The sequence below is a fragment of the Astyanax mexicanus genome, chromosome 18 (assembly GCF_023375975.1).
Source record: "Astyanax mexicanus isolate ESR-SI-001 chromosome 18, AstMex3_surface, whole genome shotgun sequence".
Lineage (NCBI taxonomy): Eukaryota > Metazoa > Chordata > Actinopteri > Characiformes > Acestrorhamphidae > Astyanax > Astyanax mexicanus.
The window spans coordinates 25,991,685-26,019,569 of NC_064425.1; the positions used below are offsets into that span (position 1 = coordinate 25,991,685).

Sequence of the window (27,885 nt, forward strand, 5' to 3'; positions counted from 1 at the left end):
TAATTCATACTATATGCAAATAAAATTGTATCTGTTTTTTCCTGAATTCTCCATTAAATGTACGTTTATTTTCATGTTCAAAAGATCTCTCAATCAACATCAACAAAACAAATCAAGATTAAATTGTCATGAATTACATGCCTTTAGCAATGCCCTCAACCGGCGCCGGGCTAGCGCCATTCCAGGCTACCCAATAGGCAAAACAGAATTTCAATTTGGTACCAGGCATAGGTAAATTCTACATAGGTAGAATTTGGTACCCTACAGCTTATGGTAGTCAACTCACAATGCATATGCTGAATGTTTTCACTTTTGTAATGATTACTTTTATTATATTTACTTCATATATTTTAATGAAAAGTGTTTTAATATTTTAAAACACTTTTATAAACATATTAACATTCATTTTAATTGTATTACATGCAACACAAAAAGGTCTAACATCAGTGCATTTATTAAAACATGATTGAAGAGAACTGCAGAAAGTAGCTGAGACTGTGGGTGGGCTTCTGTGCACATGTTCAGGTGGAAAATATTAGCATATCTTTTTATCTTTACCAGAAATACGACTTCATTTCCTTCCTTATGTTTTTCTGTACGGGTAATCATGCATTTAGCTACAGTACTTTGGGGAGTTCTTCTTTTGTTTTACAGGGAGTTCTCCTTTTGTTGTCAAGGTGTTCTCTTGTTGTACACGTTCTCTCACTGTGATTTAGAATTGCTGAAACAATCTGTTTAAAGCTGGATTGTTTTGATTCTTTGAGTTTTACTCAAAACTAGTTTGATTGATTTGTTTTCAGTGTATATTAGAATTTTGAATTAAATGAGAATGATTTGATACTGAACAATTCAAGAAACATTTTAATGAGCAATTTGAATAATAGAAAATGCTTATTATATGTGACGGTGAATTTAAAAATAATATTGTGAATTTAAAAATAATATTATTCCTATAAAGTAAAACAGGTCAGTTTAAATGATAGAACTAGAAGGCATAGATATACTAGGTCTTGAAGACCTTGTGTTTCATACATATCTAGTTGGAATTTTAGGAACAGATAAATAAATCTGTTGGCCTCATGTCTAATGCCCCAAAATGTTGAGCCATAAAGTGTACGTTTACTGGAAAGATGATATTTATAGGTTAATGTTTGAGTAAAATTAGCATTGTTCTTTTATTCTATAAACTACAGACAACATTTATGCTAAATTCCAAATAAAAATATGGTAATTTAGAGCATTTATTTGCAAAAAATGAGAAATGGCTGAAATAACAAAAAAGATGCAGAGCTTTCAGACCTCAAATAATGGAAACAAAACAAATTCATATTCATAAAGTTTAAAGAGTTCAGAAATCAATATGAAATAACACTGGTTTTTAATCACAATTTTCATGCATCTTGGCATGTTCTCCTCCACCAGTCTTACACACTGCTTTTGGATAATTTTATGCCACTCCTGGCAAAAATTCAAGCAGTTCAGTTTGGTTTGATGGCTTGTGATCATCCATCTTCCTCTTGATTATATTCCAGGGGTTTTACACTTGGTAAAATCAAAGAAAGTTTCTATATATATATACATAATTTATTTAAAGGATAGCATGTTTGCAATAAATGAGACCAAATAGTTTTAATAAATGCAACATATTTTAAACATAAAAAAAAAGATTTCTGGATGGTAGAATGGCCTGAATAACTTGTGATGGAGTAACTAGGAATTATAAGTGGGTATTTTCACTAAATTTTATATTACACTAAATTGTTACACTAAAAATGCTACTTTCTGTATTTCAGTTCCACAACAGCGCTTCCACACAAACCACAAACTTTACATCTAAGGAATGAGTCATTTGCAGCTGTGAGGAGCCCAGGCTGAATTTTTCATGCGTGCGCACGCCCACAGCCGAACACAACCAAAGTGCTTGGGTTAAGTTGAGTTAGAGCTGTGTGTTTAGCTGAATCTTAACCTAATAAATCAAAAGCCTAAAATACTTAATCTAATTATACACGATCTGCAGGTCACACTGCATGCACTAGAAGGATGGATGCTGAATGGTGGCTGGTTTTTCTACTCGGTGCGTATTGCATTTTATTATTTAATTCTGAAAAAAAGGAAGTCCTGATTTAATTCTGCAATAATGGGTTAAAGAAAATAATACTTAAATACAATGAGGGGATGTAATTAATTAATTGAATTCTGAATTAAAAAATATATATTTTGTGATTACAGACTACAACTACAGACTAAATTGTGTAAATCTAATATCTTAGATTTAAGTGAGAGCAAACCAATGTAATAACAATTTTGGCCACAAGTTTTTTTGTTTCACAATATTAACAATAAAAAACTTTTTTAAAGTATTTATATATAGATATTTTTAAATACAAAAAAATGCTGATTTCAGCTGCTCTCCCATCATCTGTGATGAGTTTGTTGGAGCTTCTGTAGCACTAGAGTCCCTATATGACCATAACCATTTATTTTCTTTTATTATTCATTTCTAAGTTATTTTATTAGTATAAGTGCCTTTATGGATTATGAAATATAAGTATAAATAAAACAAATTTCAGTTTTTATGTAAAGATTCAAAAAAGGGAAAAAGACTTAATATAATTTCATGCATTGGAAGGGTTCAACTGTTTATGATGAAATTCAAATGAATTTTTCACTAAAAACCGACGTACTGAATTTTGATAAAGCTTTAGACATTCTTCATTATTTTCTTATTTAGGATTTGTTCAATTCATCAAAACTATGGTATCTATTATTATAATAGCAGAATTGCATACCTGTCAAGTCTCCCGTTTTGGCCGTATTTCACTCCTCTTTCCCGCCGTCATCCCGTATTAGTATTTTTCCCGTAAATTTCCCGTATTATTTTAAAATTTAAAAAACTTTATCAGTGAGGCGGCCACTGTGTCTCTTAACCAATCCAGGTGCCGGTTCAAGGATAAATCCCACCTTTCAGGAGAAACAGTCAATCAGCTTGCCTGTTTTGCGGCGTGCAGAGGAGAATCAGTGTGGGGATAATCTAAATGTAGTTTGTAAGTGGTTCACAGGTGGTTATTTTAGATTTCTTGTAAACCTGTCTTAAAATGTAAGGGATATTGAACCTCGGTTGGGCTAGTGGGAAGACTCTAAGTGGGCGGCGGAAAATTTCCCTTATTTTTAAATCCAAAACTTGACAGGTATGGAATTGTGAACTTTTAAGTTTAAAATTGCATCATAAATCTGATGTAGACTTTTTATTAGGTATAGGAAAATCTATGTTGTAGTAAGATGAGATAATTGTAAAGAATTTAAAACTACCCCAAAAGTGTCTATCGAACAGGCCTTACAGTCCAGACGTTTAAGTGTTTTCCCTTTAGTTTATTGTAACCATGATAGTGTTTTGGGTTACATATAATATCTTTAGCAGTTTGCATTCCTGCACTGTAAGAACTGTGTTGTATTGTATTTACCAACGCAACAATACAAAAACATTACCTGTTCTGTAATGAAGCTGGGTAACTAGCTCTTGATCAGCATACTGTACAGATGCAAGAAAAAGTATGTGAAACCTTTGGGATTACTTAGATTTCTGCATAAATGGGTCATTAAATGTGTTTTATCACAACAATAGATAAACACAGTCTGCTTAAACAAATACCACACAAAAATATATGTTTGCATGGTTTTATTGAACACAACATGTTAACACATTCACAGTGAGGGAGGAAAAAGTATGTGAAACTTTTAATTTAATAACTGGTTGATCCTCCTTTGGCATTAATAACCTCAACCAAACGTTTCCTGTAGCTGCAGATCAAGTCAAGTCAAGTAGTTTTATTGTCAAAACTGCATATGTACAGGACATACAGATAATTGAAATTACGTTACTCTCCTTCCCAATTTTACAGCATGTACAGATAATAGATATAATAAAAGAAAGAATGGGAGACACTGTGTGTACAATACAGCAGGGACACAAATAGACATACATGAGACAGAAACAAGGTGCAGTAGTGGTGGGGGAGAAATAGATATATAAATAAAAGTAAAAAGAAATAAGATATATAATCTAAGAGAGTGGGAGACACTAAATGTACACGAGAACACAATAGACATAAGTAAGACGAAAGACAATAGTGCAATATTGATGGTGATTGAGATGGAATGACAGTATAAATAGAACCAGTATAATGGTAGTGCAAATAAGGTATATAGTTTAAGGCTGGTAGAGTGAGTGAGTGCGTACTTAAAGTTCACAATTTGCAGACCTGCATGACAGTCAGGAGGAATTTTGGACCAAAACTGTTTCAGTTCAGCTATATTCTTGGGATATCTGGTGTGAATTGCTCTCTTGAGGTCATAACACAGAATCTCAATTCAGTGCAGAAGGCGTATTTTCTTCTGTTGGAGCCATTTGGTTATTGATTTACATCTATGTTTTGGGTCGTTGTCCTGTTGCATCATCCAGTCTCTGGTGAGCTTCAGTTGGAGGACAGATGGTCTTAAGTTATCCTGCAAAATGTTTTGGGAAACTTGGGAATTAATTTTTCCATTGATGACGGCAATCCGTTCAGGCCCTGAGGCAGCAAAGCAGCCCCAAACCATGATGCCCCCTCCACCATGTTTCACAGTTGGGATGAGGTTTTAATGATGGTGTGCTGTGCTTTTTTTTCTCCACACATAGCTTTGTGTGTTCCTTTCAAACAACTCAATTTTGGTTTCATCTGTCCACTGTATATTTAGATAGTACTGCAGTGGAACATCCAGGTGCTCTTTTGCAAACTTCAAACGTGCAGCAATGTTTTTTTTGGACAGCCGTGGCTTCGTCCGTGGTGTCCTCTCATGAAGTCCATTCTTGTTTAATGCTTTCCTTATTGTAGATTTGTCCACAAAAATGTTATAGCATGTGCCGGAGATTTCTGTAAGTCTTCAGCTGACACTCTAAGAATCTTCCTTATCTCATTGATCATTCCGCGCTGTGCTCTTGCAGTCATCTTTACAGGACGACCACACATAGGGAGAGTAGCAACAGTGCTGGACTTTCTCTATTTGTAAACTGTCTGTCTTACTGTGGACACAAGAACATCAAGGCTTTTAGAGATACTTTTGTAACCACTTCCATCTTCATGCAAGTCAACAATTAGTGAACGTAGGTCTTCTGAGAGCTCTTTTGTGTGAGGCATGATTCACATCAAGCAATGCTTCTTAAGAACAGCAAACCTAAAACTGGTGTGAGCTTTTTATAGGGCAGGGCAGCTTTAAACAAAACATCCAATCCCATCACATCCTGGCTCCAATTAGCTCTTAGAAAAGTCATTAGCCTAGGGGTTCACATACATTTTCCACACTGCACTGTGGAATAAAACCATGCAAACATACATTTTTGTGTGGTTTTAGTTTATACAGACTGTGTTTGTACATTGTTGTGACTTAGATAAAAAGATCAGAACACATTTATTGACCAATTTATGCAGGGTTCATATACTTGATCTTGCAACTGTATGTTTCATTTGAGTTTGGTTTGACCTGTGTTGGTTAACCAGCAACTGTGTGTATGTGCATTATTGATTGTGGTGGTTCAATTCTCAACCATAAGCCTTTCTGTGATGTGTGAGTCTAATAGAAGTCATTTGGATAACAGCTTAAACCTAATGCAACAATGTTAAATGATTCTACTTTTTTCCCTCAGCCAACTTGTGTTTATGCAGTTCACAGCCAACAGAAAAAGATCCCATATACATAAAGGACACAGAAATGATTTCAACAGAGGAGGGATCGTGTGTCACCATCTACTGCAAATACTGGAAGACTAATAATTTGCAGCTACTCTGGTTTAAGGACGCTGTGTATGATAATAAACAAAAAAAATATGAGGGGACCATTGTTTATAGTAACACAGAAAAACGCCCACAAACTTCTGGGCAAAGCTACTCCCACAGAGTGCAATACCAGAGTAATGCCAATTATCAAATGGCATCATGCACATTAAGAATTAATGACCTGGAAAAAGCTGACAGTGGAAACTACAGCTTTAGGACTATAGGAAGCTATTATAGATATATGAGTAAACATGTGAGCCTCACTGTAAAAGGTAAGTCCTGTGATCTTATTTAACATAAATGCCTGGTATTTAGAAGGAAGAAAAATTTTAGCAGGATCAACAAATGATTAAAGATTCAGACAGATATGGGTAACTCCCATCAACTCTTTATATAATTTATTGTGTAGAACAATATGCCAGATATTTATTTATCAAGTTGTAGTGGTTCCTAATTGTGTCCTGTAATAATCTATCCCATACAGCTCAAATATTCTCAGGCAGTTGCAGTGCATATTTTGTAGTAGGGGTGGAGTATTGATAGCACGTCCAGTAGTATCCCACACATTTCAACTCAACCAGGGATAGGTCTAGTCTGGCTATTGGATAGTATCTGTGTTTTCAAGGCAAACTCTTAGGATGGCAGCTTATGGACGAGCATTATCCTGTTGGAATAGTGCACTGGAGTGCAAGGTTAAAAAAAAGTAAAGCCACTGGTTTTAGAACCTAATAGATGTAACATTGGGGTGTTGGCTGGTGGTGGCTGTAATGCCTTCCCATCCAATGTCATTCCTGTCGGTCGATGATTATTGTTTTTGTGTTCGTCTTTAAACTTGATGTGCTTTTTCATCCTAAAAATCACTTATCAATAGACTTGTACATCTAAAAATACCTCTCTGTGATTTTTAAGGGTCTTGGCTGATTACTTCCTGTACTGTTGGTTGGTTTGTTTCTGTAGACAACCCTTGCAAGGTCCATATTGAGCCAGAAGATAAGAAGATGCTCACAGAAGGTAACAACGTGAGTCTTCGGTGTTCAACATCAGCACAGTGTTCACATCATCCTGAATGGTACAAAGTAATCTCTGAGAGAGTTTCTGAGCCGATGGAAGTCATTACAAACCCTGAAACTCAAGATGAAGGTTGGAAAAAAATCACAGAGCTGAAGTTATCAGTCACCTGGGAGGATAATGGGAGAAGTTTCTCGTGCCGTCCAGCTGGAAGCAAAGATGACTGCCAGGCCAGGAATATCACTCTGGAAGTTGAATGTAGGTATAAATGTACAGTAATAAAAGGAAAGTGCTTCACATTGTTCTTTAGGGGATTCTATGAAATCATAAATGGTTAATTTCCAGTTTGGTGACTGTCAAAATATTTGTGAAAACGTTTTAAGAAAATTTGGTGAATGATGGCCAATATGATTAGCCCTCTTGTATTTGTGTGTATTTTTTTATTGTTTTTCTTCTTGTGTTTGTTAAGACAAACCTAGAGATACTGAGGTACAGAACAGCCCTGAGACTGTGAAAGAAGGAGATACCGTCACTCTGTCCTGCTCCAGCAAAGCTCACCCTAATGCTTCCTTCACCTGGTTTAAATACAACCTTTTGATTCAAAGTGGCTCATCTGAGTACAAAAAGTATAACATAAATCCAGCAGACAGTGGAAATTACAGCTGTCAAGCCAAAAATGATCTGGGGACAGGCGTTTCACTCCCAGTTAGGATCAATGTTTTGTGTAAGTATGAGAATGAACACTACATTTTTCTGTCAGTGTAATACATTTCTTTTTTTATTTTAAGTAATTTCAGCAATATGGCAAAAGGGTCATTCTCCTTATAATAATAATAATAATAATAATAATAATAATAATAATAATAATAATAATAATAATTTCTTTTATTCCAGAAAAATAATAATTATTATTTTTACTTAAAGCCCCACTAGGTAGGATTTCCTTGATTTTTTTTCTTTTTAAAGAAGTAAAATTACAGCTTGAAACTCACTGCAGCGCTGCATTGAGGTGTAATAGGAGGAATAGCGGTGCTCTCGTGTCTGTGCCGGAGCTCCTCTGAGCTTAAACCAGACTCTGTAATTTTTCCGAAGCGGCCGCGACCAACACTCGCGAGAACTGCGACCTGCTTTCCGACCTTTAGTTCTAACAGTTCTACAAGGACTACTGGTTCATTCTTTACAAACTAACATACAGACACCCTGACAGAAGCTGGAAAGTGACCAAATATATCTGTGAAAGCCAGAAACCGAGAAAGAGAAACTAATCGGCCTGAAACATTTATTAGGGAGCCCATAAGCACAAAATCTCAATCCTACCTAGTGGAACTTTAAGTTTTCGTAAAAAATAAATTGGGATTTTGTAAAATGGCAATCGGGTTGTGGACAGATGCAAAGGCTTGATGTAGGGCATGTGATCAGGGGCATCACTCTCCCTTTTTAGGGGGGTCAAGCACCCTAAACATTCCAGCACCCGGAGAGTTGGTTGCTTTAGGCTGCTGAACCCGGTGCAGACAGCGCTGGAGAGCGGGTTGTTTAGATTTTAGTATAGCTAGTTAGCTAACTCTCCTGCTGTCCTTCTTTCTCCGCCCTCCTTCGGCTGTTGGTAGTAGCCGTTCGGTCACAAACTCTGGAGATATGCATGGCATTCGCTCAGGAAGGTGCCTCTGACCCCGCCCCCAAACTGTCAAAACCACCCCTTTCAAAACGTGAGCGCAAAAGCCTCGCTAAAGTAAAACTGGCAGCCGCGGGTAATTTGCATAATGTGCGAGGAGAACTGTGAATATGAGAGGAAAAAAAGCTTGAGAGCGATATTCTGTGCAGTGCGCACACCATTCCCTTTTTTGAAAAATTAGTTTACACACGCAAAATGTTAAAGCTTTTTACATTGATGTGACGCCATATTTTTGGCCTTCTGTCCACGCAAAACAGCGTTTTTGGTCACTTAAAATGGAGTTTTTCTAAAAAAAGCGTTCCAAGGGGGAGATTTTTTAGAACTCCGCTACCAGTGGAGCCATGTGGACACGGAAAACGAGACTTTCTAAATACTAACATAAACTAACACAGCGGAGGCAACAAAATGTGCATTGTGCATTTTTTTCTAATCCTCTTGTCTGGAGGAACAAAGCTTACTGCAAACTGAGATTCTGGACCAGGCCTGAACCTGATGGAACAATTTTGAAAATTAAGTAGTGTTAGTTGTTGTTGAGGCGTGGCGAGAAAACGTTCGAATGTCTAGAGAAGCTCTTGTGTCTTTGAGTGAAATGCTTTGATCAAAGAAATGAGCAAGCATTTCAGATGCCTTGCAAAATCTATACAGAGTTTTGTGTAGCTTTCTTTTTTTTCTTATTTTTTTAGACCAGATAAAGGAGAATGTAAACGTGGGAGAAATGTTTGTTAAAAATATGTAAAAATTTGTTCCCAACAGTTTAATCTTGTCATCTGCTGAAAAGATGTTTAAAATGAAGGTAACTTAACAGTTTGTGTATCTCATCCTTCGTGGAAACTCTCCCTAATTTAATTTACAGTCCATAGTTGCTTTTTTTAAAGGGGCAGTGGTTCTCAGCACCCCTAAAACTCTGATCCTAGAACCGCCCCTGCATATGAGCTTGATGTGGCATGTTCCTCCTCCCAAACCTACAATGTTTATATAACATCAATAACAAGATACTGTTCTTGCAGAGCTTCCTGTCTCCACAGCAGAGATATTAAAATAATGTGTACGTGGGCTGGTGGTTTCATTATGATGTGTCAGTTGGCTGTGAGTGATCTTACCAGGTCAGGGCGCACGGAAGGCCTGCTGACAGAGACGGTGCTTTTTGCACAGTATATTATGATCACAGCAACAGTACTTTCAGTGGATTAGTAACGGTATTACCTTATTTGATCTTGTCAAATTATAGATGTAATGCAACCTTTGGGGTAAAAAATACCTGCTCGATGTGTCTTTATGTAATTATAAGATTTCAGCAAATCCCACAACACTGATTAAACCAGGGACATAAATCTAATAAAAATACTTATTAATTCACAGTACCAGTAAAATTTTTATATATACCTTCTCATTCCATGTTTTTATTTTTTTCCTACATTGTAAATTCCGATGAAAACTATAAACTATGAAGGAACACATAAGGAATCATATAGAAAATGTAAAATCTGAGCTATCAATAACTTGCAGTTTCTAAGGCTGGTAACTCTGAAAAACTAATCCTGTGGAACAGAGCTAACTCTTGGTCTTCCTTTCCTAGGACAGTACAGATGAGAGCCAGTTTCATCATAACGTTTTTGATGGTCTTTGTGGCTGGACTTGAGGACACTTTTAAAGTTGTCCAAAAGTTTCAGACTGACCTTCATTTCTTAAAGTATTTTTTTCTTTTCTTAGTTTAGTAGTTCTTCATAATATGGATTAGAACATTACTCAAATAGGGCTATTTCAGACAAACCAAGTCTCCCTGAAGCTGCGGGAGTCTCCCGCATTTTGGTAGTGGCTCCCTGATGCCCGCGAGTCACATATAATCTCCCGGAATTCAGAACGAGTGCCCCAAACGCGCACACAGGCAACAGACTTTTTTTCTCTAATCGCGTGTGGGAAGGAGAGAGAGAAAACAGAGAGGGTTCTAATTGGCCTGTTCTCTGCAAAGAGTCTGTGAGACAGCCAATCAGTTTTTAGTGTGGGCGGGCAGTGTTTTTCCCCCCTCCTGGACGGGATTTGTTCAGTGAGTGAGAGAAAGCAGATCATGGTGGAGGCAATATTAATAATTATTGTAAAATGATATAAAATGTATTTGATGTTGTGCAATTTTTTGTGATATTGTAACTTGGGGGAGGGTAACCTCCCTGAAATCAACTTTTGCAACTTGGGATGTCTGCTATTTACTGTATACCTGTAACTCTACCTCTTCACAACTTTACAACTGATGCTCTCAAACACATAAAGAGGCAAGAAATTCAAGTCATTAACTCTTGACAAGTTCTGCACAGCTGTTTACTGAAGGCTGAGCATTGCAGGTGACTCTACCTCATAAAACTGACTGAGAAAATGCAGCCAAGATGTGCAAAGCTGTCATCTAAGCAAGAGGTGCCTAAATTTAAGAATCTAAAATCTAAAACATATTCTGGTTTTTAACACTTTTTTGTTAGCTAAATAATCCTATTTGTATTTCTTTATAGTTTGCACGACAAAACACCAAATTTAAGGTGTGTCCAAACATTTAACTGGTACTGTTAATGTGATATAATGACAATAAATATATTTTTTAAGTTTAATACTTTCTCATATGTTAAACCTTTTAAAATAATATTTTCACTGAATATTATATTTGTCACACAATAAATGTTTCAACATTTGAGTACATTTTTTTTTACTCAGTCATGAGGAAATCGTAAGCAAAATGTGTTTTTAACTATTGAATTATGATTGTTCACACCCACTCTTGCAGCAGTGCTTCATATTTCAAGCATCTTCTTTGGTCCAGCAACCTTTGTGACATGGTTTCCCACTACAAATAGACAATGACCCACATAAGTGTCTTCCTCAGCAAATTCCTACAAGATCTTTTAATTCATGAAATAAAAAGAGATAGAAAAATTACACCATCACTGTCTATCTGTTTTACAGATGCTCCAAAAGATGTTCGAATCAAGGCCGAAACCAGTGATGTCAAAATAGGGGATACACTCCGTCTGACGTGCTCCGAGCAAAGCAGCAATCCTGCTCCACATGTGTACTCTTGGTATAAAGATGGTGTTAAGTTATTAGAAACAAGTTCATTACTTACTATTACAGAACTAAAGCAGAGTCATTCTGGATGGTACCATTGTGAGGCCGAAAATCGCATAAAGTCTACAGCCTCTGAAAAGATTCAAATATCTGTACAGTGTAAGTACTAACTTCATGTTTTTTGACAAACAATTCCAAAATATTTAGTGAAATTTTATGTTAATTTATGTTTATGTTAATACTCTATAAGCTAAACAATGTTTTTAGTCATTTTAGAAGCATTTGAGGATAATATTCCTTACTATACCAGAAAAACTCACATATTTTGCAGTGTTATACTTTGTGTTATAATTCATGTGCATAAATGTATAATTAATTTGTTCTTTACAGTAAATGAGGTACATTTTTATATGTTTAACAATAGAAAAAATATATATATTTAAATGTTTTTAACCCATGTGAACATACGAGACTTAAAAGAACCTAAGTAATTTTACTTCGAATTTATTGCTATTTGTCTTTTCTTCACAGATGCTCCAATGAACACTAACATTACAGGCTCGTCACAAATAAAGCTTAGATCAAAATTTATCCTCACCTGTTCAACCGATGCCAATCCTCCTGCTTATCATTATTCCTGGTACTTTAAGTCAGAAGGCACCCAGCAGTATTTTCTCCTTCCTCAAACGACTCAGTCATATCAGATTGAGGAGGTGATTATTGAAGATTCTGGATCGTATATCTGCAATTCTAAGAATATTATTGGTGCAGGACCAAACTCCACGGAATTCAAATTTAATGTACTCTGTAAGTTCTTCTCTTTATCTTTACTGGGATATATTTGTGTTACACACACACACACATATATATATATATATATATATATATATATATATATATATATATATGTATATATATATACATATATATATATATATATATATATATATATATGTATATATATATACATATATATATATATATATATATATATATATATATACGTATATATATATATATACGTATATATATACAGTACAGGCCAAAAGTTTGGACACACAAGGCATCAAAACTATGAATGAACACATGTGGAGTTTTGTACTTAACAAAAAGGTGAAGAAAAAAAAAAAATATATATATATATATATATATTCTAGTTTTTTCAAAATAGCCTCCCTTTGCTCTGATTATTGCTTTGCACACTCTCGGCATTCTCTTGAGCTTGAAGGAGTATTGAAGGAGTTCTCAGAGGTGTTTAGCACTTGTTGCCCCTTTGCCTTCACTCTGCGGTCCAGCTCACCCCAAACCATCTCGATTGGGTTCAGGTCCGGTGACTGTAAAGAACAAAAAGAAAGTTGGAACGACTTTTTCCCCCAAATGTTTTCTTAAAATTATGTAACTTAAAATGGTGTAAAATATATTGTTGATTCAAACTTCATTTAAACATTTATGTTGGATGTTCTTTATACTGTACTGTGTAAACAGGTGTTTTATTATTTTTCTTTTTTCTTTTCTATTATTATTTTTGCATTTCTGATGCTTTTAATGGAGGGAGAAATATACAAAAAAAGGAAGAAAAAAACTAAACACCTTTCAGAGTGAATGTGCAAAATATACTTCAAGTTAAAATTCATCAACTCTGTTCCTGTGTATCGGCAAGAACCCTGTAATACAAATTGTATCATCACACAGGCGGTATGATTTAATATTTAGTTTTGTGCGTTATTATAAACAAGAAATATATGGCATTTTTTTTCTAATTACATTTTAAGAAAATTATTATTAAAATATTATAAAATCAGACCATCATTTTATATAAAATCTGTGTAATTTTTTTTTTTACATTTTCATCCAATCAGAACAGTGGGATCTGAAGACAGTGTACAACAATGCCATCTAGTGGATGGATTTAAACACAATCTTTTAATGTAAATTAATAATACAAATTAATATTTTAAAAGAAAAGTAACAGCCTAATTATCATAAGAGCAGAGCACTGTGGTTAAAGGTTAATTAACCAGAGTTCTTACTATAGCTTATCATAGATATCTGTGATTTCTGAAGAAACTATGAATGGACAGATGTAATAATACTTTCGTTCACATTGTGTATTTTTCTTCATGTGAAACCTCTTGAAAAAAGTACTGAGTATAATATATGTATATATATATATATATATATATATATATATATATATATATATATATATATATATATATATATATAAAATATAGCAGTAGCATCAGAATCTTACACTGCCTGTAGCTGCTTAGTGTTTTAAAAGCACTGACGATAATCACAATATACACTTAGAAGAGTATATTTTGCATCACAATCAAACTTTATCAAACCTCTACTTTCATGTAAATTAAATGAAAAAGCTTCACTCTGTATTTGTCGATGTATTTAAATGTGATAGCCCTGATGTATAGGCAATGTCTAGTTCTGGAGTTAATGCAAAGCATTGTTGTTTTGCACAAGCATGTCCGTTACACAGTTTATCTTTTAACACAAATATCAGATATGGGTCAGAATAGAAAATATTTTTTGGAAGCAAAAATTAGTTTGGGTGAAAAAGTTAAACTTAACCTTATTTTACACGTGTCCTTTATTTTTATTTTTTTTAAATACGTGTAACTTAATATATGAAATCTAGAGTTTAGCTTTTGTTACTTCTTTGTCACTAAAGTGTGTATGGATATTACTGTGTAATAATATTGATTTTTTATTTATTTTATAGATCCACCAAGTCAACCTAATCTGACCATGGTAGAGACTATAAGAGATGGTAAAAAGCTTTCCATCAGCTGCACTGTAAAAAGCTATCCTGCAGCAGAAATGACACTGAGCAGAATCACTCTCCAAAACCCAGAAGATGTGCTGATAATACAAGACCAGACCAGCACTATCTCTTTCTCTGGTATGGTGTCTGAAGCACACGCTGGTCAGTACACCTGCAGAGCCAAAAACTCAGAGGGACAATCCGACACAACACGAGAGCTGAAGGTTTTGTGTGAGTACATATTTTCTTTCCTAACACAATCTCAAATCAGAAAACAGTGGGACAGTATGGAAACCACAAAAAAAATAAAGTGCAGGGTTTCTTACACATTTACTTTGACTTTAATTTGTTTGCTCACAGTTTGAACCTAAGATTATTACTGATCAACTTCATATATTTTATTATATATACATCCATTTCCACATGTCAAACTATTAATACGTTCCAAAAAATGTCACAGGGCAAAGTAATGAGGTAAAAAATGTTTTTTAATATAATTATTTTTTAAATAATTTATTTCCAAATGTAAAGACAGCGAAGCTAAAACACAGCATAGCATGGTGCTATGTAGCCCCACTCACCATTGTGCCTTGCATTAAAGAACTGAAGTGAAAGTGCATAAGTGGACGATTAATTTATAATAAAGACAATAAGGTTTAGCAAGCTGGCACCATTTCATGGAGATTATTATCTAAAAAGTTTAGATTGTTGATCAGCTTCTCCTCATCCATCACCCACGAGGGAGTTTCTTCTAAGAAAGACGTGACATACACTGCTGTAAGAACCAGAACTAAAGGTTTCTCTTAAATACTGCAATTTTAGTAGGTTGCTTTGGTTCAAAGTCACAGGTCATATATTTATAATTTGGTATCATTTTGGTGTTTTTGTTTAATGTAATATTGAAGAAACACATCAATCTAATTTATCTAATTTATACATGAGTTGAGTTTCTAGACCTTCGATTTGTCTCAGGTGAGGCCTCGAAGGTCAAGATTTGGGACTTGACTTAGGACTTGAAATGTGACACATATTGTAATAAAAAAAATAAATTGAGCTTATTTATACATAAATTAAGTGTCAAGACTTGGGACTTTACTTAGGCCTTGGAACGCGACTTAATGTAACTGTAAAAAAAAAACATAATTGATCTTACTAATACTTGACTTTGACTGAATGTCAAAACCTGGGACTTGGAACTTGAGTGACTTGAGACTTGACCCAGGACTCAAATATCAAGACTTGAGATTTGATTTAGACCTCGAATGTCAAGACTTGAGATTTGACCCAGGACTCGAATATCAAGCCTTGGGAGTTGACCCAGGACAAGGATATCAAGACTTGAGACTTGACTCAGCCCTCGAATATCAAGAATTGACACAGGACTCAAATGTCAGACCTGACTGGTCTCAGATCTTGAATGACAAAACTTAGGACTTCGAGAATTTGAAGAGTTATAACTTGACTCAGGACTCAAATGTCAAAATTTGAGATTTGACTCAGGACTCGAATATGAAGACTTGGGACATGACTCAGGTCTTGAATGTCAAAACTTGGCTCAGGACCTGGAATGTGACTTAATATAATATTTAAAAAAAAAACGTTTAATTAATCTAATTTATACTTAACTTGAATGTCAATAGTTGGGTTTTGACTCAGGCCTCGAATGTTAAGACTTGGGACGTGACTTATGACTTGCATATCAAGACCTGGTATTTAAAGTAGCCTATCTCAAATACTTTGCCTTGTCTTTGCAGATGCCCCTAAAGATGTTCAAGTATTAGATGTTATAGGTCAAAACTGGAAGGAAGGAAACAACCTTGAACTGATATGTACAGCCCATTCTGAGCCCACTGTGTCCACATACACATGGGAGAAATCATCTGGGAAGGAGATTCTGAGCAAATCAGAAAAAGTGGGAGGGACACAGAAACTAAACATATATAACCTTACCCGGGCTGACTCTGGGCATTATTTCTGCACCGCCGGAAATGAGATTGGCTATACAAGATCTGCATCCTTCGAGATTAGAGTTAAATGTAAGTATCATCTCACATAATAGGACCGCTAGTTCTGGTAAAGTCTTTGAATTAAATATATAGGAATTTAGCTTCAAATTGTAAAAAAAACAACAACAACAACAGATTGTTTAAATTCTAGCATCATGTTAAAATTACTAGCCAGATCAGTTCTCCATATACAGATACTGATGATGGAATACATTACACTACAATGTCAGCCCTAACATTAACTCCACCCTTTGTTTCTACATCCATTGTCCATTTTATTAGCTCCTTTAAGCATGTAGGAGCAGTTTGTAGTTCTGTAGAATTACACACTGTAGTCCTGTATCTGTTTCTCTGCATACTTCAATATTCTTCTTTCACCCTGTTACTTGACGGTCAGGACCCGAAGGACCACCAGTTATAAGGGTGGTGGGTCTTTCTCAGTACTGGAGCAACAATGACATGGTAATGGGATGTCAGTGTGTATCATAACAGTGTGTTTGTTAATCAGTAAATCAGATACAGCAGTGCTGCTGGAGTTTTTAAACATCGCAGTGTTGCTGCTGGATTAAGGTCAGTCCAACAACCAGAAATATCCAGCAAACATTGTCCTGTGGGCAGCATTTTGATGATAATGATGTTGATGGCCAATCCAAACTGAAGAGCTTCGGTCTCTGACTTAAGGACGTTATTCCTGAAGCCATTATAGGCATTACAGTATTTAAATCAGCTACAATTCCCTTCTTTCTCCAGTTAATAAATACATTTAAATCATACTTCAAGCATTACAGTGTTAATATATTTAAACAGGCTGTAGTTACTGCTCTATTTTACTGGGATAAAAACACTGATACAGTAGAAACAGCAGCAGGAGGGGTTCTGATTTCTCTGCAGGACCGAGCTAGACCAGTGTTTGACGCTCTTCTTTGACGGTGCTGTTCCGCACGTGGCAGTATTGGGCACGTTACTTTGAAGTCATTAGTTATAGTTACTAGTTATTTCTCCAAAAAATAACTGAGTTACTAACGGAGTTACTCCACTATAAAAGTAACCAGTAAAAGTAACTATTGCATTACTGTTGCGTTACACCCAGTTCGTAACTCAGTCGGTAGACTATTACAGTATTGGATGGCTCTAATGGAAAATACTATTTGTTCAAACTTACTCTGTCTATACTGTACAATACAATCTCCTCTAACAGGAGGAGCAAATTCATATAAAATATTAAACATGAGACAGGAAAAACTAAACATGTTTAAAACTATCAAAACTGAGTAAATTGTACATTTGTACTATATGACAGTGATGATATCTATTAGGCTTCCTGTCTAGTGTATTTAGTGCTTGTTTATAGAGAGATTTAGTAGGTATCAGAATTGACAAGCTTGTTTGTTACCCGCTTGTAAAGCAGTATGTTATATAAAAGACAATCATAGCACGCATAAAAAGTTTGGCTTTTGAAAGTCAAACATATAAATCACAATAGTTTACATAACATTGAAACATAACATTGCCTTTTTTATTTTCGTTTTAGTTTTTGCAGGGGGTGGTTGCTAAAAAACTAAAAAAAATAAATAAATGCAAAAAATAATTTAAAATATTTTTCCTGGATCTACAAAGTTTAAAATAGGTCAATGTGACCCAGAACATTCCAGGAGGGTTAAGATCTAAGGTCGATCAGCTAGATGGGAATTGGGAGTTGGCAAGAAAGCAGACACAGTGTTTAAAACCCCCAGCAGCACTGCTGCATCTCATCACTCATAACAGTGCAGCAAACTGCAGTGCTAAATATGACCCACCACCCAAACAACAGCTGCTCTGGTGGTTCTGTGAGGTCCTGACTTTTGTCCTACACCAATAATGGAATAAAGCAACTCGTACAATGAGAAATATTTATCATTTAAAACTTTGTGTTTCTTAGATGGCCCAAACGTAACAATTATCCATAACTTGACCTCATTGAATGACTGGGATGGGAAAGCTCCAGTCAGCCTGACCTGCAATGTAGACTGTTATCCTCCAGTTACAAATTATCAATGGTTCACAAATGAGGAAAATACAATCTTGTCCTATGATCAGACCTACATTGTTTACCCACAAAACCAAGGAACCTACTACTGCGTTGCAAAAAATGAAGTAGGGGAGTCTACATCTCACCCAGTCAAATTGTGGTTTAAAGGTGCGTACACACCAATTCCACATTTACACCAATGTACCATTAGTAGCTGCTTTAAAGCACAACAATAACAACAATAATAAATGTTCTTTTTTTAGGACTCTTTCAACAGATTTTTCTTTGGATCTTGATCTCTGTATTTTTCCTCTGCATACTGATTGTTGTCATATTGCTGGTGCACAGGTAGTAACTTTTTCTAGTTTGAAAAGTTCTACTTAATGTAAGAAAGTGGTAATTAAATGTATATCATTACTGTCACACTAAAAACCTTGCATCTCCAAATCGGCAAAGATAAGCATATTTAAAAACCTTTATACTGTCAATGGAGGTCAGTAAAGATTTAGTTTATACACAGCAAGGTTTTCTCCAGGAATGTCTCTACCAGACTAAGACACTTCATTGTCCTGTCTGGTCACCAGATTAGGTGCCAGCTTCTGCAACCTACGACTGTGCTGGATCTACAGGCCCAGCTGCAACATATCTGGGCAAATATGCCACGATTTGGCATACAGAACCTCTATACTTCCATGACAAATCATATCTCATCTTGTATCCAGACAAGAGATTGTACACTTTTCCCCAATACTCTTACAATGAACTTATTATATGTGATATAGCAATCAATTCTGTATTTTCATTACTTTCATTTTTTTTTTTTCATTTAAACAGTGTGTGTATTATGGATTTTTAAAACAATGTTAAGAACAACTGCCAGATTCGAATTCTGTCAATGTTTTTAAAAATTGCAAGTATGGAGATACAAGGTTTTTATGTGACAACAACAGTACAAAAAATATGTTTTGTTTGCAGTCATTGTGGCAACGTCCGATCTCCAAAATCTTTAACTGAAGCATTCCTTATTGATTTTAACTTACATATAGTACCAGTCAAATGTTTGGATACACCTTAAATACCGTTTTTTTGTTCATTATTTTAAAATGTTCTAAATTGTAGATTAATACTAAAGTCACCCAAACTATAAAGAAAAACATATGAAATTATTTAGTAGACAAAAAGTGTTAAACAAACCAGATTATTTTTATTTTTCAGATATTTCAAAGTAGGCCCCTTTTGCACATCTTGCTGCATTTTCTCAGTCGGCTTTATGAGGTAGAGTCACCTGGAATTCAGGCTTTCAGTTAACAGCTGTGCTGAATTTGTCAAGAGTTAATTACTTGAATTTCTTGCCTCTCAATGTGTTTGAGATCATCAGTTGCAAAGTTGTTAAGAGGTAGAGTTGGTATAGAGTGAAAAGCCCTATTTGAGTAATGCTCTAATCCTTATTATAGCAAGAACTACTCAACTAAGTAAGAAAAAAAAATACTTTAGGAAATGAAGATCAGTCTATAAAAAAACAAAACATCAAAAATGTTATGATGAAACTGTTAGCTCTGTTTCAAAGGATAAGTTTGCAAATTTGAATGGCAAAGTGTGTGCAAACATCTTACTTGTACTTTGTGTTAATATACTTCTTCTTTCTGGTTTCACAGGATTGTCTTGACAACAGAATCTTCAGATGGAACAGACAGCCAATCATTTTTCATCCCAGCTATTCAAGCTCGGTTTTTAACAGTACCAAACTTGTTCTTATTGGTTAATTTACTGCTTGTCTGTTCTGTTCATTCCAATGCCAATATCTGACAATATTGCCAATCTGGATTAACATCCTACAATCTGATCAACAGGGATCCCAGAACAACACTAGAGAAAATCTGGTGATGGAAGGAGAAATGGAGCCTTACAGTCACAGACACAACCAGTCATCTTCCACTGCACACACTTATATCTCAGCCAACAGACAGAACCATGCAGGAAGGTCAGTAGCTCAATGGTAATTAATGGATTTGAGGAAGGTTTTATCCATCCATCCATCTCACATTTTGTCTTTTATTGTACATTTAGGTCAGTTCCAAACATTCACACTGAGTATGATGCTGTAAAAAGGCCAGAAGCCATTCAGGTGAGTTTTTAAAGCTACATGCTAAAACACCATTTATGAAATCCTCTTCTTAGCTACAGCAATAGAACTGGGAAGTGGTCCACTGAAAATGTTGATGTGTACCAAGAACAGCTAACAGAAAGTCTAGCTTTTGTTGGTGTCTGGTTTCAGGTGATCTAATCTTTTTATTTCTCTTTTAAATATTTAAGAAGGTTGAAGTGTGGCCATCCAGGGGAAAACATACTCTAAACTGCTTTAAGTTAGCTGGTTAACCAGTGCTTGACCAGCATACTGAATATTGTACCGTATTTTTCAGGCCATAAGGCACACTGGTGTATAAGGCGCACCGGATTCTAACATATTAAGCAAAATTAAAATCAGATAAGTCAAAGTATTACTCTGCAAGGCAAATAAGGCCAAGACAAATAAGGCCTGCTCTTTAAAAGAATGAAAAATGAATAGCAAAATTGAATAACAAAAGAAAAATAAATATAAAATTGGAAAATAACCAACTACACTAAACCCAAAATACTTACAAAATTATAATTTAACAAATTTCAAAAGATGAAAACAAAAAAGAAACAAAGAAAGATTGCAAAAAAACCTGCAAATATCCCGGTAGAAGTAAAGGAACAGCAAGCAGCGTGACGGTTCCAGCAAAGTAATACAAATGTAAATACACAACAGAGCGCCATGCGCCACATAAAATCGGTCTGATGTCAGTAAGCAGAAAATTAAAGAATTTTAGGTAACACTTTATAATACTGTTCCATAGTTAATAGGTAACTAAGCAGTAACTAAGCAGTAACTAATTAATAGTGCTGCATTAACACCTAAATATTTTCTATTAACTACCAGGGAGTACTGAATAATTACTCAGTAGATAGTACTGAACTAATGATTATAGTAGTTCACTATTAACTTCACAATAATTACTGAGACCTACATATCTCCCAGAGAACTACTTACTAATGATGTCTCATTTATAATAACTATTCATTAATTACTGCTCAAATCAACATTAATTACTGAAAACCCTTACATCCCACCTGGGGAACTATAGATCTAAATCAGTCTACACAAACAATTATTCTATCAGTGGTGATATTAAAGGCATATTTGAAGCCAGTGACACCATTTGTAGTAGTGACATTAATTACCTTATTATCATCATTATATTCCAAATATTAGCAACATATAGTAAAATACTACAGTGTGTCGTAATCTGCTTAAACCCCATTTTTGAAAGAAAAAAAATACTTTATAACGTAATATTATTACATAGTAGACATTATTTATGTTCTCCAGAAGACTCTAAGACTGACTGTACTCAATTTTGTTTTAATGGTCACTGCTTTAATTTTAAGCACCAACCTTATAAACGTTCATCTTTAGCCTTGCAGTCTCACAGACTTTTAGTGCCCATTATTAGGGTAATTACGGTAATTCCACAGCGCCGGACCGCTAGCCTCTATCAGTGTGTTTATCTGCTGCTGCAGGTTATTCTATCAGTGGTGATATTAAAGTCAGTGACACCACTTATCATATATTAACCTTACTTACCTTAGTATCCTCAATATCTTCCAAATGTTAGACACACTGAAATGTGCAGTAGTCTGCTTAACCCCCATTTTTGTAATATTCTGTCAGTGTGTTACAGGTGTTTATTCTAAACCTGTGCTCTTCTTCAGTCCTCCTGGAGATGTGCTCAGTAGAAGTGATGGCTCACATACAGCTTTACTCTAGGCTGTGTCCAACATCCTTATTCTGCAGGAAATCATGTTTAAATGAATAAATATTTGTGTTAGATAACGAACTAGGCATCCCTGTGTTCTTCATAGATAATTAATAAAGGGTCCCTGTCTTCTTTTTTCGGGAGTTAACAGCAGCACATGGTAACTCATTACTAATGACTGAGCAGTTACTGTGTTCTTCTTAATGAGTTACTGCAGATCATACCACAGTATTATAAAGTGAGAAACATGTTAACTAATTACTAATTACTGAGGAGTTACTGTGTTCTTCTTTAGGAGTTACTGTAAATCATACCACAGTATTATAAAGTGAGAAACATGTTAACTAATTACTAATTACTGAGGAGTTACTGTGTTCTTCTTTAGGATTTACTGTAGATCATACCACAGTATTATAAAGTGAGAAACATGGTAACTAATTAATAATTACTTAGGAGTTACTGTAGATCATGTCACAGTATTATAAAGTGAGAAACATGTTAACTAATTACTAATTACTGAGGAGTTACTGTGTTCTTCTTTAGGAGTTACTGCAGATCATGTCACAGTATTATAAACACACATTTAACCTAGTTAACTAACACACACATTTAAACTAGCTAACACATTTCCCCTAACTAACTTAGCTTGCTAACAAACACACATATATCCTAGCTAACTAACACACACCCATTTAACTTGCTAACACACATATAACCTAGCTAATTAACCCACACATAAAAGTTAACTTAGCTAGCAAACGAACACACATAACCTAGCTAACTAACACACATTTAAACTAGCTAACTAACACACATTTAAACTAGCTAACTAACACACACATAACCTAGTTAACTTAGCCAGTTAACTAACACACACCCAACTTAGCTAACTTAGCTGGCTAACGCTAACTACACACCCAACTTAGCTAACTTAGCTAGCTAACACACATCCTAAAGCTGGTTAACAACCCACAAAGAGTCCTCATCTGATCCGGGGGTAAATAAGCTGGAAAAGATCTCAATATCTTGATTACTAGTTTATTTTCAATCAAATACAGAAATATGAAAGCAGCAGAGTCTCTCTTAATCCTCTTCCAGCAGCAGCAGTAGCATCAGCAGAGAATTTACAGGAAGGACCAGGAGAGCTGCGTCGGCTGTGAAATTACCGTAATTACCCTAATAATGCGCAGTTAAATAAATCTCTGTGAGACTGCAAACGCTGAAGATGCACTTTTATAAGGCTGATACCTAGTATTAAAGCAATGATTGTTACATTATTACAGTCTTACAGTCATTCTTAGAGTCTGAGATGCCTTCTGGAGAACTTTCATCAATGTCTTCTATGCAATAATATTACGTTATAATGTTGTTTTTTTATTCCAAAAATGATGGTTAAGCAGAGTAATACACACTGAAGTATTTTACTATATGTTGCTAATATTTGGAAGTAACTGAGGATAATAAGGTAATTAAGGTTACCACTACTACAAATGGTGTCACTTGCTTAATTCAAATATGCCTTTAATTAATATGCATTTAATTCAAATATGCCTGATTTAGATCTATAGTTCCCCAGGTGGGATGTAAGGGTTTTCAGTAATTAATGTTGATTTGAGCAGTAATTAATTAGTAATTAATGGATAGTTATTATAAAGGAGACATAATTAGTAAGTAGTTCTCTGGGAGATATGTAAGTCTCAGTAATTATTGTGAAGTTAATAGTGAACTACTATAATCATTAGTTCAGTACTATCTACTGAGTAATTATTCAGTACTCCCTGGTAGTTAATAGAAAATATTTAGGTATTAATGCAGCACTATTTATTAGTTACTGCTTAGTTACTGCTTAGTTACCTATTAACTATGGAACAGTATTATAAAGTGTTACCGAATTTTAAGTGTGCCTTATAGTCCGAAAAATACAGTATTTGATTTTGGTCACAAAGATCACACTGGTCAACCAGACTGGTCTTGCTGGAAATTTTGATCAACTGGCTTTGTCCCTCATAACTAGATTCACAGCGGTTCACTTTTAAGCTCTGTGTGTGATAATAGTAAAAATAATCTGATTGTACTGATTTTAATGTAAGGATTTTCTCACACACAGAAGGATCCAGCTATGTCCACTGTGAACTATGCTAATCTGCAGATCAAGAACCACAATAATCCAAGTAAAAGGTAAAGTACTACAATTAAGAGTTAAATCCATAGTTATGTTTAAGAGGAATAGTTCATCAGTACTCATCATATATCATATATGATATAATATATAAATAAAAAAGAAATGTACAGTAAATATACCTAATTACAGCCTAAAAACATAATTTTATCGACAATAGTGGACTAAAAATCCTTTTTGACAAAACTGAAATATTTAAAAATATTCATTAGCTGTTCTGTGAAGGCCTTACTGCCTCCAAGCCTTCATTAATATTTTCATAATTGTTTCCTGTATTTATGAACCATATTTTTGTCCTAGTGTAAACAGCAGCTGTGAAGCTGGAACAGTGTATGCTGTAGTTTCCAAAAAAAAGCAGAATACAAAGGTATGTGTATTTATTTGTTGTGCTTTATTAATAATATGGTGTGTAAGGTTTAATTTAGTTGATTGTAGCTTTAAACCACATCTGAATACTGCTCGTCACACACAGTCTGGAAATATTAAACTTCTTTTAAGTGTGTTATCAAAGGTTATTGTGCATTAAAAAAACATATATTTATTTATCAGAAAACTTAGGCTGTAATTTAATGTAATTTTAAGAAAGACAAATTATTTATTAATAAATTCATTTATTAATAAATTCAGGAGAATCTTGTAGTTTTTAGAATTAATAATGGCCTCACTCAATAGAAAGTCTAAAAACCTAAAAAACAGTCTAAAACCTTTAGTCACAATCCAATTGCAGACAAACCAAGTCTCCCTGAAGCTACGGGAGTCTCCCGCATTTTGGTAGTGGCTCCCTGATGCCCGCGAGTCACATATAATCTCCCGGAATTCAGAACAAGTGCCCCAAACGCGCACACAGACCACAGACTTTTTTTCTCTATTCGCGTGTGGCAAGGAGAGAGAGAAAACAGAGAGGGTTCTGATTGGCCTGTTCTCTGCAAAGAGTCTGTGAGACAGCCAATCAGTTTTTAGTGTGGGCGGGCCCCCCTCCTTTGTGATATTGTAACTGTCAATTTTTGTCAAATAAAGACTTTTTTTCCCCCCCAAAAAAAGGAAAGCAGAGGCAGGGCCTTCCAAAAAGAAAAAAGATAAAACTCCTTTCACCTCTGAATACTCTAAATTAAATTAAAAAAAAAGTAAAATTAATTATTATAAAAGTAAAGTTTCGTTATCCTTTGGTGTGTTTTGCTTTTTTTTTGGCGGGGGAGGGGGGGGGGGGGTTAACATTCCTGAATTCAACTTTTGCAACTTGGGATGTCTGCAATTGTAATAATAAAAACTCACTAAAACCCATCCTTTTTAGTCCACATCCTTTTTAAATCCACTGGCTGACATTTTTGTAAAAAATATAAATGTCTGAAAGTGTTTAGTACGGTGGCCGAGAAAGCCCAGCGCAGTGCAAATTGAAAAGCGCTGCAAAAGCACAAAACACATCCATCAAAATTACAACACAGGCGCAGCAAATAGAAAAACGCGCTGCAAAAAGAAAAACGCGCTGCAAATAGAACCACAACACAACGGAAGTGAGTCACAACACAACGGAATTTTCCCGGGGGACCTTAAAAGATGCTGTACCAGCTGTATACAAAGGATATAATAAGTGGCAAACAAGCTTTTGAAAAGTAAGTTATGTTTATTACCTGTGATTACCACGGTTGTGTGCATATTATTAAAAGTTCTGCTTCACAAAACGCCTTGTTTGCCACTTATTGTCCTTTGTACACATAGTGAAGTCTGAGACGTTACTGAAGACGCAGCTTAGCTGGTACAGTATCTTTTAAGGTCCCCCGGGAAAATTCCGTTGTGTTGTGACTCACTTCCGTTGTGTTGTGGTTCTATTTGCAGCGCGTTTTTCTTTTTGCAGCGCCTGTGTTGCAATTTTGATGGATGTGTTTTGTGCTTTTGCAGCGCTTTTCAATTTGCACTGCGCTGGGCTTTCTCGGCCACCGTAGTTTAGCACGATGTGGCATGATTTACTTTGATACACAGAAAGCCTAATCACTATATTTTTGATGAATAATGAAAACTTAACCGTAAGATGTAATTCTATTTTATGGCAGGTGTAGATCCAGTTCTTGACTCACTTTCCAACTCATGTTTTAGGTTTCCAAACCAAAGATTTATTTCTTAAAAAATAATACACAAGAAAACTGAACAAAAACGATCAAAATGCTTATAAACAGAAAACTAGGTTCTTATATTCATGTTCCTAATTCCTAAAACTGCGGTCAGAAAAGGTGAGACTCCTTTGGCTTTTTACTGCTTGTCTTTGTTTTTTCTCATGCAGGAGCCTAATTGTTCAAAAAACACCGTAATTATCCGAATCTAACTCACTACTGCCACCTACAGGTGCCTAGTGGTAACACGCATTTCTAATGCCATTACTGTTATACTACTGGCCCTTACACCAGGTTTTATTTTTTACTGCAAAATTATTATTGTACTAAAGTTACCTAACTGGGTGCGTTTTTGAGTAAATAATAAAGGTTAAAAAACTGAGGCTTTGGAAACCTGGGAACCAGAGACTAAGGTATCTGAGTTTAAATGTTTTTTTCTACAGGTGGTGCCAGAAGTTAATGACGATTATGAGAATGTGTCCAGTGCTCACGCTCCAAAAACAGATTTTTCCAACATAAACTGGGACTCCGACACCAGTGAGGAGGAAGAGAAACTAAACTACAGCACGGTCACTTTCACTGCAACACAACAGCATAAACCACGTCATACTGGAGAAGATTCCAGTTCTGAAGAGGAAGAGAGGACTCAGTATTCTCAGGTCAAAATTAACTGAGCAAAAATGAATTACTGTCTCTGGATATGTTAAAGCTTCTTTTAAAGCATGCAGTGTGCTGGAAAAGCACACATTTCTAGTTTAAATAACTGTGAATGATGTTCTTGAATTAAATTTGGAGAAATTAGGAGATTTTTATACACTGTACATTTGCTTTTTTGTACTTTTGTTGTACAGTTGTGTGCGTGTTTGTGTGTATAATATTACCATGTTTCACTATGACAAACTGATTGTATATTGGGTGCTTATGAAAATTACATTTGTTAAATGTTGTTCTGAGATTTCTTATCAATCTATATTTCATCAATTTTATAAAATTAAAATGTATTTGTGTATTGCATTATTGAAATACATTATTTACCTCAATATTCTGGATTTGATTCTGGTATTAATTTTGCATACAGACCAATTTAAAGTTGATTATAAATGTATATACCATATGATGCTTTTATTTAGTATTTTATATTTATGTCTAAATAGATTAAAAATGTTGTGACAGGATTATATGGCTGGATATCAAAATTATATACTAAAAGGGTACTGACCGCCTTACAATCCCTCCCAAATATCCAAATATACAGGGAAATGCCAGCATTTAAAGAAAATAACAAATATTTAAATATATATATAATATATAAATAATATATTTTTAAGTAAATTACTAATATAAATATCATTTAATTTAACAATTTATGCTGATTCTTTTATTTAGTTTTAAATGCCCATTAATACATGTTTTAGAAATTTGTGCACT

The 27,885-nt window shown here is 34.9% G+C and overlaps 1 protein-coding gene across 2 annotated transcripts; it reads left to right on the forward strand.

Annotated features, from left to right (window-relative positions):
• The first annotated feature begins 1,899 nt into the window (after nt 1-1,899).
• Nucleotides 1,900-27,471, forward strand: si:dkey-24p1.1 (uncharacterized protein LOC556718 homolog). Of its 2 annotated transcripts, XM_049467238.1 has the most exons (16): nt 1,901-2,074; nt 5,681-6,082; nt 6,768-7,076; nt 7,288-7,542; nt 11,437-11,697; nt 12,070-12,345; nt 14,279-14,551; nt 16,075-16,356; nt 18,245-18,502; nt 18,598-18,682; nt 19,990-20,071; nt 20,185-20,315; nt 20,402-20,459; nt 24,281-24,351; nt 24,653-24,719; nt 26,901-27,471. In XM_049467238.1, exons 1-16 carry the CDS (start codon nt 2,041-2,043, stop codon nt 27,129-27,131), a joined length of 3,075 nt encoding a protein of 1,024 aa, XP_049323195.1. In that variant the 5' UTR covers nt 1,901-2,040; the 3' UTR covers nt 27,132-27,471. The 2 variants fall into 2 exon arrangements, with proteins under 2 accessions (XP_049323196.1, XP_049323195.1); XM_049467239.1 differs by lacking the exon at nt 7,288-7,542 and having other exon boundaries at nt 1,900-2,074.
• The last annotated feature ends 414 nt before the right edge of the window (nt 27,472-27,885 follow it).

Bases quoted from the DNA above. Each gene is read 5' to 3' on its own strand.
- si:dkey-24p1.1 (XM_049467238.1), top strand. From the start codon at position 2,041: ATGGATGCTGAATGGTGGCTGGTTTTTCTACTCG. The intron at 7,543-11,436 runs GTAAGTATGAGA...TCTGTTTTACAG, and splicing joins AGTTAGGATCAATGTTTTGT to ATGCTCCAAAAGATGTTCGA. The intron at 18,683-19,989 runs GTAGTAACTTTT...CTGGTTTCACAG, and splicing joins GTCATATTGCTGGTGCACAG to GATTGTCTTGACAACAGAAT.